This window comes from Melitaea cinxia, chromosome 12 (assembly GCF_905220565.1).
Source record: "Melitaea cinxia chromosome 12, ilMelCinx1.1, whole genome shotgun sequence".
Lineage (NCBI taxonomy): Eukaryota > Metazoa > Arthropoda > Insecta > Lepidoptera > Nymphalidae > Melitaea > Melitaea cinxia.
In genome coordinates this window covers 11873861-11890580 of record NC_059405.1, presented here as the reverse complement: position 1 = coordinate 11890580, position 16720 = coordinate 11873861, and the positions used below count along the sequence as shown (strand labels likewise).

Sequence of the window (16720 nt, the reverse complement as noted above, 5' to 3'; positions counted from 1 at the left end):
CTTGTTTGCCGACCTAGTGACATTAAAAAAAAAAAAAAAAAATATATATATATATAAACACAAATATTACACCCAGACTCTGGCGGGAATCCAACCCACAACCCACGGAGCAGAAAGCAGGTCCACTAAACTGCGCCAACGGGTTACAATTCTAGACATGTGTATCGTTAGATCGTTTCATCATTCACCATACTTAAAAAGACATTTAAAAATTATAAATAGGTAGTAGGTACTATTTTGATTTTTTAATTTATAAGTAAACTTTAGCGATTATAAGATTTTTATTTAGATAGGGCAGAACAGAATATATCCTGCTCAAAATCTGAAGCAGCCCGTCTGGGGAAGTACCTCAACCTTCAAGGAGATCAAATTAAATAATACTGGTCCCTAGTAGTCTTGTTTTCCTGTAGTGAGTATGGTAACTAGTGCTCGTGGGGAGGTTCGAAATGCGGGTTCGAAATGCGCTTGCGATGCACTCTCGGGGCTACGGCAATTTTTAATTGGATATTGCAATGATTCGAATAACAAATCATAGCTTTTATCAGCAACTGATGAAACAGTCCTTTATAATGTTAAGAATTTTTTTTTATTATATAACATACACACGGTCGTCTGTTCTTATGGTAAGCAACTTAATGCTTGTGTTACAGATAACAGCCACCTGTTTTAACTTTTTTTTTTATAAACATACATAGAAATAATACATATATAAATATATAAATACAAATATTATAGTACACCGAGACTCAGGCGGGAATCGAACCCGCAACCCGCAGGACAGAAAACAGGGCAACTACAAACTGCGCCAACGGGCTAGTCAAATAAAGAATAAAACAAATTTATATTATGTTTTTGGTACCTTCTTTTTTTCTTCAACGTCTTCTACGACTCTTGCTTCAGTAATTGTGGGAAGAGTAGGCACGGTTGGTACTCCAGGCATATTGGGGATAGTTGGAACTCTTGCCAAGGCTTCTAAGTTTAGTGACGAGTGTACACCAGGATCTATATTTAAGGGTGCCTGTAATTTAATTTCAATTTATCAATAAGGTGTAAAATTCTAAATTATAATAATAGCTACATCTTATTCATTTAATGGTGATTTTAAATAGTAATTTATAGCTATTAAGAGTACCTTTAATCTTTTCTCCATAGTACCATCAGGTAAATGCACCACAAAGTATGAGCCTCCTATTGAGCCTCTTTCCATTTGTAATCTTTTTTCTTCTGCCATTCTTTGTAACAAAGGTTTGTCACCAGAAGTCTGAAAATTATAGGACTCATTTTACGATAAAAGAATATGAATTCGACAGTAATTATCTTCTACAATATGTTTACATTGAAAGTATATACTCGTAGTATTAACTCATTTTCATTTAACAATAATAATCGTAGTCATGGGAACAATAGTTGTTATGAACCAAATGTAGCAACACTAAACTATTATATTATCTATGACAGTTAGTATAGTTTACGAAATGGTTTTTATCTATGAGCTGTCATTCGTCACCTTTTTGAATTTAAAATTTGCATCGTTTTTTCCGGTCTCCGTATAAAAGTTACGCTTTTGTTTGTACTTGTTCGTTCTCGCGAAAAATTATCGCCTTTTGTTGATCGAACCATCCTTTGTTGTTTGAAGTAATTTAATTGTTAATAGCAAAGTGTATTCCTTGTATTCCTTGTTGAATTATTGTGAAAAACGTGAGGGAACTACGCCGAACAACGGCCATTTTGATTGCTGGTTCCTGCTTCAGCCCGCCACTTCAGTTAAGTATAATTGATTAGCATTAGACGTAATGATTGGCCAATTTATTATAGTTTGATGTTAATTAAGTTATACCTGGCGAGGCTTCACCGAACAGTATTCAGTGAAACTAAGGTAGGATTTTTATTTAAGACATTGAGTGTTAGCTCTGCGTACTGCAGACAATTGTTCGTCCCGTTCGTACCTGAGATCACGCTTCCACTCGTTTCAATATACTCCAGGTCGGACGTAACAAGTTTTGGTAGCAGAGCGTGGTTAACTTATTGTTGCTCAGTTTATCATATTGTATGAATAAGTTAGGTCACAATTTGTTTAATTCTTTCTTTATTAAAATATTATATTTAGATACTTAAGGTCTAATATTTGGATTTGAGTTAATAACAGCTGTTGTCTTATGCTTTATTGAAGGTTAATTTCTTATAAATACTCTTGTTTGTTAGTATAAGATTAGAAATAGCTGTTTAAATGGGTATTTATCAGTAAATTCATTAATTTGTTGAGTAAATTGTGTTATTGCTTTGAATCTAGTTTGTTGAAATATTAGATTAAAAAACTTAGTTTTAATTTTTTCTTGTATTATTACTGAAGTTATTTAAGATTTGATACTTGATTTCAATTCAGTGATAGCAGTTGTTTCATTGGAATTAATTTGATTATTGTTTGTTGTTACTGTTGTTATATCTGTGCCTTTGAAGATGACTTCGACCGCGGTCACCATGGTCCGTGAATCTTGTTCAGGAATCACAGCTCAACTGAGATGGTTCAGTTCAGCGGTCGCCTTGGTGAATAGGGAAGACCGCACGGAGGCCTTAATAGACAGGTACGAGAAATGCCCGGCTCGACTTGAACAGGTCGAGACTCTGTACCAGCGCCTCCTTCTGCACCTTGACGATGTGCCAATGGAGTCGCTTCCGAAGGAGCGACGGGAGCAAGTCCACGAGGACTACGTCCAAATTTTGGGCCTCGCCGATGAAATCTCCCAACGCGCCCGGGAGATCTTAGCCTCGCGCGCCGGAGTACCGCCTACAAGGGCCTCTTTGAAGACTCCCGTGGGCCTTTTGACCCGACTGCCTAACCTGGATCTCCCCCATTTCGATGGTCGACTCGACGCATGGATGGGTTTCATCGGCCTGTTCGAAAGCCTTGTGGACTCTAGGGAGGATTTGAGCCTGTCCCAAAAGCTGGCCTACCTGCTCTCAGTGCTGGATGGAGAGGCAAGAGAATTGGTGCAGCACCTCCCGATTTGTGAAGGGAGCTATGCGGTCGCGCGGTCATTACTCACCAAGCGCTACCAAAACCAGCGCTGTCTGGCCGATGCTCATATCGACCAGATAATGGACATTCCTGTCGTGAGTAATACCGCCCAGTTGAGGACCAAGATGCTTAACCCCCTCGTTGCAGCTACCAATGCTCTTAGCCGCTTGGGCCTGCCGGTTGACCAGTCGTCATACTGGTTGGTGCGTATTATGCTCAAGCGGTTGCCGGTGTCCCTGAGAGCACGTTTTGAACAGGCGCACACTAGGGATGAGGCATCTCCTCTCCCTAGTTATGAGCAATTGTTGGCGTTCCTGGAGAATGAGTGTCGCATGGGCGACGTTATGAATGCGCCGGTGGGACTATCAAGCTCCGGACCCACCAACAAACGGCGCACTGCTCAAATGGCGCCAAAGGGAAGGGCGTCCCCCCGCTTTGCAGTCGCGCAGGCTGCGCGACCGGTCTGCCGGTTCTGTAAGTCCCGGGGGCACCGAACGATGCAGTGCCCGGACTTTGTAGCGTTGCATGTGGCCTCTCGTAGGCGGATTGCTAAGGCCCGAGGCTGGTGTTTCTCCTGCCTGGGGGACCACTTTCAGCGCGCTTGCCCCGACATGCACCCGTGTCCTGTTTGTGGAGGGCAACATTTAAAGGTGCTGTGCGCCAACGCAAATGGCCGCCGCGACCACCCGGGGTCGCCTTCGGGCGGGTATGAGAGCGGACACCGGGCTCAGTCCCGCAATTTGGAGTCCGGCTCACCTCCCCCCCGCCACGCAGATTGTGCTGCTGTGGATCGCCGACATGATTCGGCGCGCAGCCCCACGGGCGGGTATGGGAGGGGGCCTCGGGTTCAATCCCGCACCTTTGTGCCCCGTTCGCCCTCACCGCACCCTCGTGACCAATCACGGTCACCTCCAGTCATTTACCACGATTACCGTGACGCACGTCCGGTACGATTGCCGTCCCCCCCTCTGGCGGAGCGTTCCCGTTTGGAGCCGCGCAACCCTCAGTACGGACGCTCCCGGCGCTACGAACCGCCGACTATGGCTCGTGGCAGTCGCCATCGAGAGGAGGGCGAGTTTAAACCACTCCCTCGTTTTGACGTGCCGTCCCGGGACAGCGGCGATAGATCGCCGCCACGCCAACATTAGGATGTTGGCGTCTGCCCCCGCTATGCACCACCCCCTTTTGAGACCGTCCTCTTGCCCACGGCCTATGTCCGGGTCTGGGGACGGACGGGCGCCTCGGTTGTAGTCCGAGCAATATTGGACACAGGCTCACAAGGGTGCATAGCCTCGTCTTGGTTGGTGGGGCAGACTGGCCTGAATATTAAAAAGTATTCAGATGTAATAAGAGGTGTCGGGAACGCCCCTGTAACCACGGTTGAGGGCCACGTTTCGTTTGAGTTCTCGCCTTCAAATTCTCCACGCCCGACGCTGAGATCGTCGGCCATTGTGATGGAGAACATCTTGGGCAGTCACCCGCAAGTTCGGTTGTCTGCGGATGCGGTAAAATTGACCGCCGATTTGGACTTGGCTGACCCTAAATTCGACCTACCTGGCACGGTCGATTTGTTGCTTGGCGCCGATGTACTGGGCAAAATATTACTCGGTAAGGATCGTGTTTTGCAGCCAGGTGGCTTAGTAGCCCTCCGGACCATATTTGGGTTCGCATTGATGGGGCCTGTATTGAGGGCTCCCCCTCCTGCTGAACCTGGAACGGCTTTGATGGTGGGCTCCGCCCTCTCTGACGCCGTGCAGAGATTTTGGGAAGTGGAAGAGCCACCACAAGCACCCCGCTCTGATCCGGAACACGAGGAGTGTGAACGGTTCTACAAGAGCAACACCAGTTATCTTCGTTCTGGCCGGATCATGACAAGATTGCCATTTCTTGCCGTACGACCGCCCCTTGGCGACTCGCGGCCTACTGCAGAGAAGCGTTTGTTGGCAATGGAACGCCGCATGAGCAGGGACCCGCTACTCAAAGAGAAGTATATTGACTTCATGCGGGAGTATGAAGATTTGGGACACATGTCTGTGTCAAAATTTGATTGGCGCTCGATGGAGCATTTTTTCCTCCCACATCATGCTGTGATAAAGCCGTCAAGTGGCAAGCTGCGCACAGTATTTGATGGTTCTGCGCAGACCACATCGGGAGTGTCCTTGAACCAGTGTCTTCATTCTGGTCCCAAATTGCTTAAGGACCTTTGTGACGTCATCACGCGGTTTCGGCGTCACCAATTCGTTTTCGTAGCTGACATCAAGATGATGTTCAGGCAAACGGTAATCCACCCTGATGATCGTCGATACCAGCTGATATTGTGGCGGGAAAACCCGCAAGATCCCATACTTGTCTACGAACTCAACACGAACACATACGGGCTGCGGTCTAGCCCCTTTTTGGCCATACGTTCGCTTTGGGAGCTCGCAGATCGAGAGCGTATGTCGTTTCCTCGCGCAGCCGCCATTTTGAAGGAGGACCTATATGTTGATGACATATGCACTGGTGCGTCCACGGAGAGAGAGGCTCTCCTTTTGCGTGACAAATTGATTGGCATCCTAGCCTCCGCAGGATATGAATTGCGTAAATGGATCTCCAACTTACCTGCGCTCTTGGATGGGCTACCTGATGACCACCAGCAGGATCCTCACCTATTTGAGAACCGTGACAATCCTACCATGATGACAGTCCTTGGAATACAGTACAGACCAGTCCAGGACATCTTCACGTTCAACGTCGATTTGGATTCGCCTCGCACTTGGACGAAACGGCTGGTTCTGTCGACTGTCGCGAGAACGTTTGATCCCAATGGTTGGATATGCCCAGTCATATTCTGGGCCAAATGCTTCCTGCAGAGACTTTGGACTGCAGGTCTTGGATGGGACGAGCCACTCCGCGAAGCTATTTTGAAGGACTGGCTCCTGTTTGCTTCCTCATTGCCTGCTATCAATATGATATCGTTGCCCCGTGCTATGCTTCCACCAGGGAAGCATACAGCGTCCCTTCATGGGTTTTCGGACGCTTCGGAACGTGGGTACGCAGCAGCCGTATATTTGCGCACCGTGACCATGGATGGTCAAGTGAAGGTGTCATTGGTCATGGCGAAGAGCAAGGTCGCGCCTCTTCGAACTACCTTGACAATTCCCAAGCTAGAGTTGTCAGGGGCGGCCCTTCTTGCTCGCCTCTTGAATCACGTCATGTCCACCTTGTGCCCGTCAGTTAACATTGAGACAGTCTATGCATGGACTGACAGTCAAATTGTCCTATGTTGGCTGAAGACGTCAGTCCACACCTTAGAGGTGTTTGTTGCAAATCGGGTCTCTCAGATCCAGAAATCGGAAACCCCGTTAATCTGGAGGCATGTGCCTGGCGAAGTCAACCCTGCTGATTGCGCATCACGGGGATGTATGGCCCCCTTTTTGGTTGAGCACTCCCTGTGGTGGGGACCTGAGTGGTTGACCAGGTCAGAATCTAATTGGCCGCGAACACCGGCCTTGGATACTGTCACATTGCCTGGGTTGCGAACCCTTGCGATTGAACGGCGGGACCATCCGTTCGACCCAGATTTCCTAATGAATCGCTACAGCTCATTAGACAAATTACTGGGGGTCACCGCTTGGATCAAGCGCTTCACCAGAAATTGTAGACACCCACAGAACAAATGCTTGGAGGCGTTCTTATCGCCACAAGAGCTCCAGGATGCTCTTCTTCATTGGGTTCGTTCTGTGCAAGAAGAGAACTTTGAAAATGAGATTGATATTTTGAGAAAAGGCAAATGTAAGCTGTCTGGAGCCATTTGCAAACTGAACCCCTTTTTGGACAGTGCGGGTCTTTTGCGAGTCGGAGGACGTCTAAGGAACGCAAACCTCCCGTATGGAGCTCGTCATCCCCTCCTGTTGCCCAAAAGTGGCCACTTAGTGAGTTTGTTGGTGACTGATCGTCACATCAAGAACTCCCACGCCGGCTGTAATGCCTTATTGGCCATTTTACAACGAGAATTTTGGATTTTATCGGCCCGAAGGACGATCCGTAGTGTGGTCTTTCGCTGCATGTCTTGTTATAGACTCAAGGCCTCTACCATGCAGCCTATCATGGGTGACCTGCCGTCGGATCGGGTCACAGAGACAAGGCCCTTTGCTGGAGTTGGGACGGACTTTGCAGGTCCCTTTTCGGTTAAGACCTCGACCCTCAGGAACAGTAAAACGGTCAAGTCCTACCTGTGCGTCTTTGTTTGCCTGTCCACCAAGGCGGTACACTTAGAACTAGTCTCAGCCCTCTCGACAGAGGCCTTTGTTGCGACGTTAGATAGATTCGTGTCACGACGAGGACTACCGTCCTTGATTCGGTCGGATTGCGGCACCAACTTCAAAGGCACAAATAACTATTTAAAAGAGATATATGAATTTTTGGCGTCTAATGAGACTGAGATTGCGTCTAGACTAGCTAGTCGCAGAATAACTTGGAAGTTCAGTCCCGCGTCATGCCCCCACTGGGGAGGAATTTTTGAAAGTGTTGTAAAGGTTGCCAAAACACATTTGCGACGAGTAATTGGCGAGTCCGTATTAACATTTGAGGAGCTCGCAACTGTGTTTTGCAAAATTGAAGCCATGTTGAATTCACGCCCGTTGTGCCCGATCTCTTCAGACCCTAACGATTTGGAAGCCCTCACACCGGGCCATTTTTTGATTGGACGGCCGCTGAACGCCCTGCCGGAATACCCCTATGTTGATGTGAAACTCAATCGTCTCTCGCGGTTTGAATTGATCCAACAACTCACTCAGAGCTTTTGGAAACGTTGGAATTTGGAATATTTGCATATTCTCCAGCAGCGCGTTAAGTGGACTGACAAGACTGATCCACCGCATGTTGGTGACCTCGTTCTGGTTAAGGACGCTAACTCACCGCCACTGTGTTGGCGCAGAGGGCGCATTCTTAACCTCGTCTTTGGAGCAGATGGAGTGCCCCGTTTTGCTGAGGTTCGGGTGGACGGTTCTGTTCTGAAGAGAGCGGTATCAACCTTGTCACGACTGCCAATTGATTAGCGGCCAGGTAGTCCTGGCCGAGGCGGGTAGATGTTATGAACCAAATGTAGCAACACTAAACTATTATATTATCTATGACAGTTAGTATAGTTTACGAAATGGTTTTTATCTATGAGCTGTCATTCGTCACCTTTTTGAATTTAAAATTTGCATCGTTTTTTCCGGTCTCCGTATAAAAGTTACGCTTTTGTTTGTACTTGTTCGTTCTCGCGAAAAATTATCGCCTTTTGTTGATCGAACCATCCTTTGTTGTTTGAAGTAATTTAATTGTTAATAGCAAAGTGTATTCCTTGTATTCCTTGTTGAATTATTGTGAAAAACGTGAGGGAACTACGCCGAACAACGGCCATTTTGATTGCTGGTTCCTGCTTCAGCCCGCCACTTCAGTTAAGTATAATTGATTAGCATTAGACGTAATGATTGGCCAATTTATTATAGTTTGATGTTAATTAAGTTATACCTGGCGAGGCTTCACCGAACAGTATTCAGTGAAACTAAGGTAGGATTTTTATTTAAGACATTGAGTGTTAGCTCTGCGTACTGCAGACAATTGTTCGTCCCGTTCGTACCTGAGATCACGCTTCCACTCGTTTCAATATACTCCAGGTCGGACGTAACAATAGTAGTGATTTAATAAAAGGTCCTGGCTTGTTTATTAAATAATAAAGATAATTAATTTAAACTTCTATCTCTAATTTCTGAATTCTAAAAAACATAATGTCAAAGGTTGAGGTTGTATTTAATTATTTTTCCGCCTTTGACAGGGTTTTAAAAGTCTCGAATGATTCAGCAAATTTCAGGCATACAAAAGCCTACTCCCACTAAACCACTAATTAAACCAAATGAAATGCGCGCTTAATCTATTGCTAAATTAAAGCTTCTATTTTTAGTCTATGGATTGTTATTTCTGACACTTTGGTGAATTAAAATAAAGACCCAGAGATGAAATTTAAATATGGACGCTGCAAACCATGAATTCAAAAATAAGTAATAATGTTTATAAGAACTTTACTATAATGGTTTCTATGTTTGTGAGTACAGATACCCTTGGCAATGAATAGCTTATTCACCTTACAACAATAAAAGACGTGTATACGGTAACAATTACGCATCTTGGCACACAATGTAACAATAAACGGAAAAATGTGTCTTAGAAGTCCAATATCGTCTAGAAACCTAAGTAAGTGTCACAAAGTTTGAATTGGTCTTTTTCAAAATTGTGAATTGGACAAAAGTTTAATTCTCTATTTTTTAATGATGACATATGTATAAACTGTTTTATGCTAAACATAAACATTTTATATCCATAAGGCAAACACGACAGCTAATCCTATTTAGTATCATCACATTGAGCCGCGTGCACCAGCATGCAAACTATTTTTAAACCCTTACGCTTTGTTGGTGTTATTTTGTTTATTTCCAGGAATAAAACATTATTTCGAGCTATAAAAAATTTACATAATTTAATGCATTCTCTATATAACTAATATAAAGGTTTTCTAGTGCAAAAATATTTAAAATCGGAACCTAATTGTGATCCCAAAGTTTAAGAGTTCAAACAAAAAATATCTCACACTTATTAATAATATTAAAATAGATAAGAGTTGAAGTTACTTACTTTCGGATACACGAGTGGTCTCATTAACGCTCCGAATACTGCACAATTCAAGATCAACCCAGCGAGAAGTAGATTCGCGTTCTGCCATGAACCAAATTCATTCAGAAGAACAGCGGCCAGGGGAGCAAAACTAAATGTGCCAACCCCCGAACCGCATACTGCGATACCTGTAGCTAAGGAGCGACGGGTCTCGAAATAGTAGCCTACAGCTACCACGGAGGGAAGGTAGATCATACCGAAGCCCATACCTGAGAGAAAGATAGTAATATTAACTTTTAAACCATTTCATTTTCTTAATTAATTCACCGTGTGTCGGTCCCGGTTGTTATCATGTACACCTGATAGCGATCGTTACTCATAGTAGGGAATATATATATATATATATATATATATATATATATATATATTAATTCATTCATTTAGAATTAATTTTTTAATTTTCATTTAAACACATTCAAACATTCTTTAAATTATTCTTTATTTCATAAAGCTAGGTCACAGGTACTTTTGAAGATGAGGTGGCGAATGCTAGCGCGACCCCATCTTGCCCCACCCAGGCGGACGACTGTTCACACGTGGTGGTTTTTTTAGTCAGCAGGAGTCTGACATAACCCTCTGGCGCCCCCGCGCCATAGGGTTATGTCAGACTCCTTGTAAATGTTGTAAATTTCAAAAAAATTGTAAAAAATGTTGTAAATTTCAAATATTTTACACGTAAAATAAAATATATTGAGATTTTAAATCAAAATCCTGGTAGTAACAAAAGTACGTTTATCAAATTGACTTTCACTTGTTTTATAACCCTAATCTTATGATAACAAATTTATTTAAGATAAGATAGATTCTGTTTGCAAAATTTTACGCTAATTACAAAGAGATGTCTTTTTTATACATCAACCATGTCAACTATTATCTTCTTACAAACCTAATATAAAGTACCGAATTTAGAGATATTTAGCGAGCCGTTAAATATATGGATAGTATGCAAATATATTTATTTACGATTCATTGTAATTAGGATGGTAAATAATTTGAAACAATTTTAAACTCAAAGTTGGAACTTAAGATTTATTAATTTGCTCTACGTTACTTTGTAGGAAATTTCCTGCTTGTTTAATTATTCAAACATCGGCGTAGACTTATATCGGGTACATGTTTTTGTTTACCCATATAACAAATAACTGTTTTAGTTTATTTGTTTGAATGTAGTAATATCACTCCTATATAGAAGTAGTTGTTTGTATTAGTTGGATTATTGTTGGCGTTTGTCTTTGTGCTTTATGTTTTCTAACCCCTGACACAGGAATAAAACCCACGGAGGGCCGTTGAGTGAGGGGCATTTTTTTTAAAATTAATGTTGGTTAATGGCTATTAAAGATCAAGTAAACGATATTGGCACCGGAAAAGTTAATACAAATGATGCCATTCATCTAGCTTGTGAATAAAACATATAACGAAAAAACTATGCTTGATTTTTAAAATTCGTATTTGACGAGTTGTCAGCTCAAATGTGACCATTTCTGTACCAATGTTTTTTTAATAATATAGCTAATGATATATTTGAGAACGTCGTGTAAACAGATGCAATTGTTCAAACAGCGAATATCTGGAGTACGATAACGAATGAATCAACGTTTGCAGTCCACAAAACACCACCAATCGAAACCAAACAAAGGACTCACGAGTACAGCGGAGAGGTCATCAGCATTAAACTAATATGACTCATTTTCCGGGAAGCAGTTTTAAAACATGAACAGTGCGTGAAACCTGACCTGGAAACATGAGTTAACGCACTCACTTTGAAGGAGAACTTCGGTCATGACTTTCGTTTTTAATTAGATTCTTAACAATGAATTAAAAAGTACATAATAAAGTTATTTCTTAATAACTAAAAATATAAGTTAATTTTTTAACCAAGAAACGGATATTTATTTATAATATAAAGGAAATTGAAAATATACGTTAAAAAAATTGGTAAAACGGAAAAGAATTTAAACAACGAAAGATTGAATGTAGCTCCGTTTAGCGTTAGCGAAATGGTTTTTGTCAAAACAAAGAATCCAATAATCTAATATGTATATATATACTTTTACAACCGTTTTTTTTTCATTTACAGCTTTAAATGTTTACATATGATCATATGCTGATAATAGAAACTGATATGAAAAAATATCATTTGTGTAATATAAAAGATAATGTTAGTTACTATATTTACAGAATTTTTATTTAAAAATATATATAATAATATATATATTTAGTTCTTAAGTTGTGAATTGTAAATATGTATAATATTTTTTAAAATAATTTATACAAAATAAAGACAGCATTACTAAAAAAAAATGACATTGACAGTGATCTCATGAACGCTATCTTCGAGAAGTAGCGCTAACATGATTAAATCATTCTCATGTAAACAATTTAAAATGTATGTTTCAGTTTTTACACCGCTAACCATTTCATATCAATATTTTTAGTAAGATAATTTTATGTTGATATTTTAAAATAAAATAATAGTGCTTAATATAAGCATTTTATATTAATACCGTCAATTATCATATTTATTTAGATTTTTATTTCGACAGATATAAAATGGTAATAAAATACCGAATATCGTTGATCCAAGAGTCGACGTCACCTGCGACCGGAATTAGGTCATACCGCACAATTTGCACGTCAATATCGGTGTGGTATGGATACAACGGATCATAAATTTTATTTAAATAAAAGTTATATTATATATAAATAATAGGAATTTTATATTTGTTCAAAATGCATGATTACATAAAATTTACATTACGTGAACTTTAATGGAACGTTTGGTTTTATCCGTGTTTAACCGAGCTAATCTTATCGACAGACAGTATAATTCATATCTGATTTTAATGTTTATTATCTATAACTTATGTCTATAAAAAAGATATCAAGTTGAATTAAAGTAAATTAGTGACAAGGACGGATCGGAACGCGGTTAAGCACTGTAATCAGATAACAAAGTAACACCGTGTTCGACAAGGCGCCGTATAGTCTACAATCTCATTGGCACTAGACCAAGTTTCTGCTAAGACCTTCGAACCAACTTGGATAGACAAAACTTGGACATTAGAGTAGACATTAAGTTGGAAGAATTAGTCATTCGTTTTCAAGGTGCCTTTATTTTGTTACCAACTTTATTGGTCTCTAAAATTGCGTTAGAAAATTATAAATGCATTATTGTATTTTATAAAACTGCGCAGCAACTAAAGATCATTAGGACTAAGTTGTTCTAGGAATTCTGGTGCAATTTATTATTAAATGTATAATTTTGGAAAATCCAAAGTACACAATCGCATGCCAACAGCATTATTAATTCATAAAGAGAAGGGTGGGATCGGAAAACCCGTTGTTTTCCACTCATCGCTAATTCTCAACGGGCTTATACATATGAGTATACACTTCTTGTGTCGCTTTGTTTGCTGGTTGCCTGGCAAGTGTCCAATTTTTACAAATCGATCTGTTGCTACAGATTTCAGCGAATTCAGATAAAAACTTTTCAAACGATTTTGTTTATACATCTTTATTTAATGTAATGAAAAGAAATTTTTTTATATGAATAAAATAAGGTAATTAAAGATCTATAATTTTATTTACCACATAATATATTTTTTACTAAGGAAACGTATAAAAATACTTATTTTTGTGTCCAGCTGTTATTTTCTATAAGAAGAATAATTCCATAAAACTATTTTATATTTAACAATGAAGTGAATAAAAATAAAACAAATAATGAAAAAATTCATGCTTCAATACTTTCGTTAACTCATACGAAGAACTTTAATAGCTAGACCGTATAAATTCCCCAGCCAAAGCTCTCGGAAAGATGTCTCCAAAGAGTCGTCAACATAATATGAGCCAATGTGCCAAGGTCGTAGCAACGGGCATTTATTTAAACGATCACGTTCTCTCTCACAAGCCCTTCTATTCCGGTACACAAGTTTCAATCACTTATGGATTCTATCCGCAGTTCAGATTCTATTAAAGCGACAACATTGAATTTTTATTCGTTTGAATTGTAACGAATAACAAACGCGAGTAAAATAAACACTAAATTAAAATACATACATACGATATCTACGTTTTTTATTATTTTATAAACAATAAAACATTCCTTTGTCTACGATAAAAAGATAAGTATTAAAAAGATAACAATACTCGTAGCACTAAAATAAATTGTTTTCAATTATTTTGCAATGTATTTGCAAATAGCTGGCCATAAATACTATTATCATTAAAAATAAACAATATATTACATTTTAATTTGGAATCAGTCATTTTTAGTTTTCTCATTTTCGCGCCACTACATTGCGGTGATGAAGCGAACCGAATCGCTGTAGCATTACACAAAGTAGGTATGGATTAGAATTAATATATATAATATCTATTTCAAAAATTCTATTATATTCTAAAATAGAATTTTTGAAATTCTCCATACGCTTGGTATTAGTCAAATGTTTGTGTACCGGGCTATTGATAAGTACAATAAAACCTCTTCTGTTTGTGACAGAAAAAGATCTGGCCGTCTACTTAGAGTTCGTACGAAAAAGGCGATCAAAAAATAAAAAATAAAATAAAAATCTTTTATTGTCAAGCTACATAGGCTCATAGTTGGTTAGTACAATAATAATTACTTGAGAAAATGTTTATGTTGCAGTCAAAACTCTTAACCAGTCAAGAGCACTATTGACTAGCGAAATCAGTCAAAAGAGTTGTGACTGCAACATTTACAATTGAGCAATATATTATGAACAAACAAAATGACCGTATTTATGCTCAAAGCTCTAAGAAAACTTCCTAATTAGTCAAAAGAGTACAAAGTGGGCATAATCGGACTTCAGTGATGGTTTGGTGGGGTTTTAGCTGTGAAGGAGTGACTGAGCCATATTTTTGTGAAAAAGGTATCAAAACATCGGCACAAAAGTAAAATTTTGTGTGCGTATCGGGTAGGTCTGAGAATCGGCCAACATCTATTTTTCATACCCCATACCATAAGTTATCGGGGGAGGGGGTGGGGTAAAGGGGTTAATAACGTATATGGCAAAACAACGTTTGCAGGTCAGCTAGTCAGTATATAAAAAAGAATATTTTTTATAGCGAACTTCCATTGAACTTTATAAAGAAAATGTTAACAATCTAGAAACTTCGAACATATACATTACACAACAACATAATATTGTTCTATGCTAACACGCTTGGTAAGGTATTAATTTTTAGATAAATGACATACTCGAATGGAGTAAAACGAAAGGACTTCAATATGAATATGTTAACAAGAAATCGATCAAAGAATACAAACATGTATTTATTTGAAATTGTTTATCCTTCCTTTGGCCATCTACTCGTAAAATAGTGAGTCCATTAAACATTGTGCGTACATATTTTATTGCCTTGAGTTTATGAATACTTATAATCTGTTTACGTTTTGCATTAATTAATTCTTTTACACAACTAGGTCGGCAAACAAGCGTACGGTAATCCGGCTCCTCATGGTAAGCGATTACTGTAGCCTATAGACGCCTGCAACACTACAAGCGCGTTGCCAAGCCTACCTCCAAATCCCCCAGGAGCTCTGGTCACCTTACTCACCACAGGAACACCACACTTCTTGAAGTATTATTTAGTGATCTTCTGTAAGGTCGAGGTACTTCCCCAGTCGGGTTTTTCGATTCGATTTTAAGCAGAATAATTCCTGCTATGCTCAGTTATATTCAGGAATCATAATAATTTACTGCTATGAAAACATTATAAAAACTTCTTATATATCGTAATTCATTTCATATATTTTTTAAATTTATCCGTTGTCCGCCCACTCATAGTCATCGTCATAAAATTGTCTCAAATTTATTACACGCTTTTTATTAGCTTCACCTGTATATTTGTATGTTTGCAACCGACTCCTTTGGACTTCATTTTGACCCACTTCAAACAATCAGATTTCATTTAAACTTAGTAGACTTCGAGAACCGATGACGATACACTAATTTGATAAGATTATTACTTTTTAGTTTTGTTTAATGATATAAAAGCGTGTTTTTAGTTATATTTTTCAGCTATTATATTATTATTATTTTTCTTACGTATTTACTGTCAGCTGTAAGCCTCTAAAGGAAAGTTTTCTCAATTTATGTTTTTGAAACAATGAATAGTGTTAATATTAGAGAGAACGTAAATACTTTTTGATATTTTCAAACATATAATCTAATTGCTATTTTAACTATTTAGAACTGCTTACTATTTCTATATTTTTTCGTGTAATTTGATAGTTATAACAGAGCCGAGACGACTATGAGCTAATGGATGCGTTGCGATCATAAACTAAATTAACATATTTCTCTACAGACGAATCGTTTATCCTAAGGTCATTTTAAGGAAATAATTTTTTATTTCTGATTAATTCTGAAGTTTCCAAATACTCCAATATTTTAGCACACACATAATTATATATACTCGTATTAATATACACTGTATATGTCCTTATAACTATAGTCGGTGTGACGACAATGATTAAATAAGTTATAGATTTAAATTTGATTATATAAAATAGTTATGGTTTGATTATATGTTATGTATTGCTGTATATTTAAGTGTGAGAGCAAACTAAATGGTCCTTAGATATTTCCTTTTTTTAAACAATTGTTAAATTATATCGCTTTCCTAATAAAATAAAATAAAAATGAATAAAATAATAAAATACGGTATGCATAGACGGAATATATGTTCCACGGTAGTTCAGAATCAGTTATTATGTGGATTATATACAAAGAAAGTCACGGTAAAATTGTTATACAGTCCTATCATACACAATTAAATCTTACCTCCAATGAGACCATAGGTGATCATCATCATGGTGACGCTTTTGCTGAAGGTGGAAAGCACAAAAGCTGTCGCAGCCACCAACGAACCAGCGACGCACACCGCTCGACATCCATATTTGTTGCATAACGCTGATACCACTGGCCCTGAAATACAAAGTGATGCTACTTAACCATGATTTTTAAATGTATTACGCTATTA

At 39.3% G+C, this 16720-nt stretch overlaps 1 protein-coding gene across 1 annotated transcript in view; it reads right to left on the bottom strand.

Moving 5' to 3' along the window:
• Positions 1 to 16720, bottom strand: part of LOC123658250 (monocarboxylate transporter 4) — a 66679-nt gene that overhangs the window by 13994 nt on the left and 35965 nt on the right. The window contains exons 3-6 of the mRNA XM_045593690.1: positions 16522 to 16665; positions 9674 to 9921; positions 1133 to 1261; positions 848 to 1018 (exon numbers count right to left, since the gene is read on the bottom strand). Of these exons, the coding sequence (XP_045449646.1) occupies positions 848 to 1018; positions 1133 to 1261; positions 9674 to 9921; positions 16522 to 16665 (692 nt within the window). The remainder of the gene's footprint in view (positions 1 to 847; positions 1019 to 1132; positions 1262 to 9673; positions 9922 to 16521; positions 16666 to 16720) is intronic.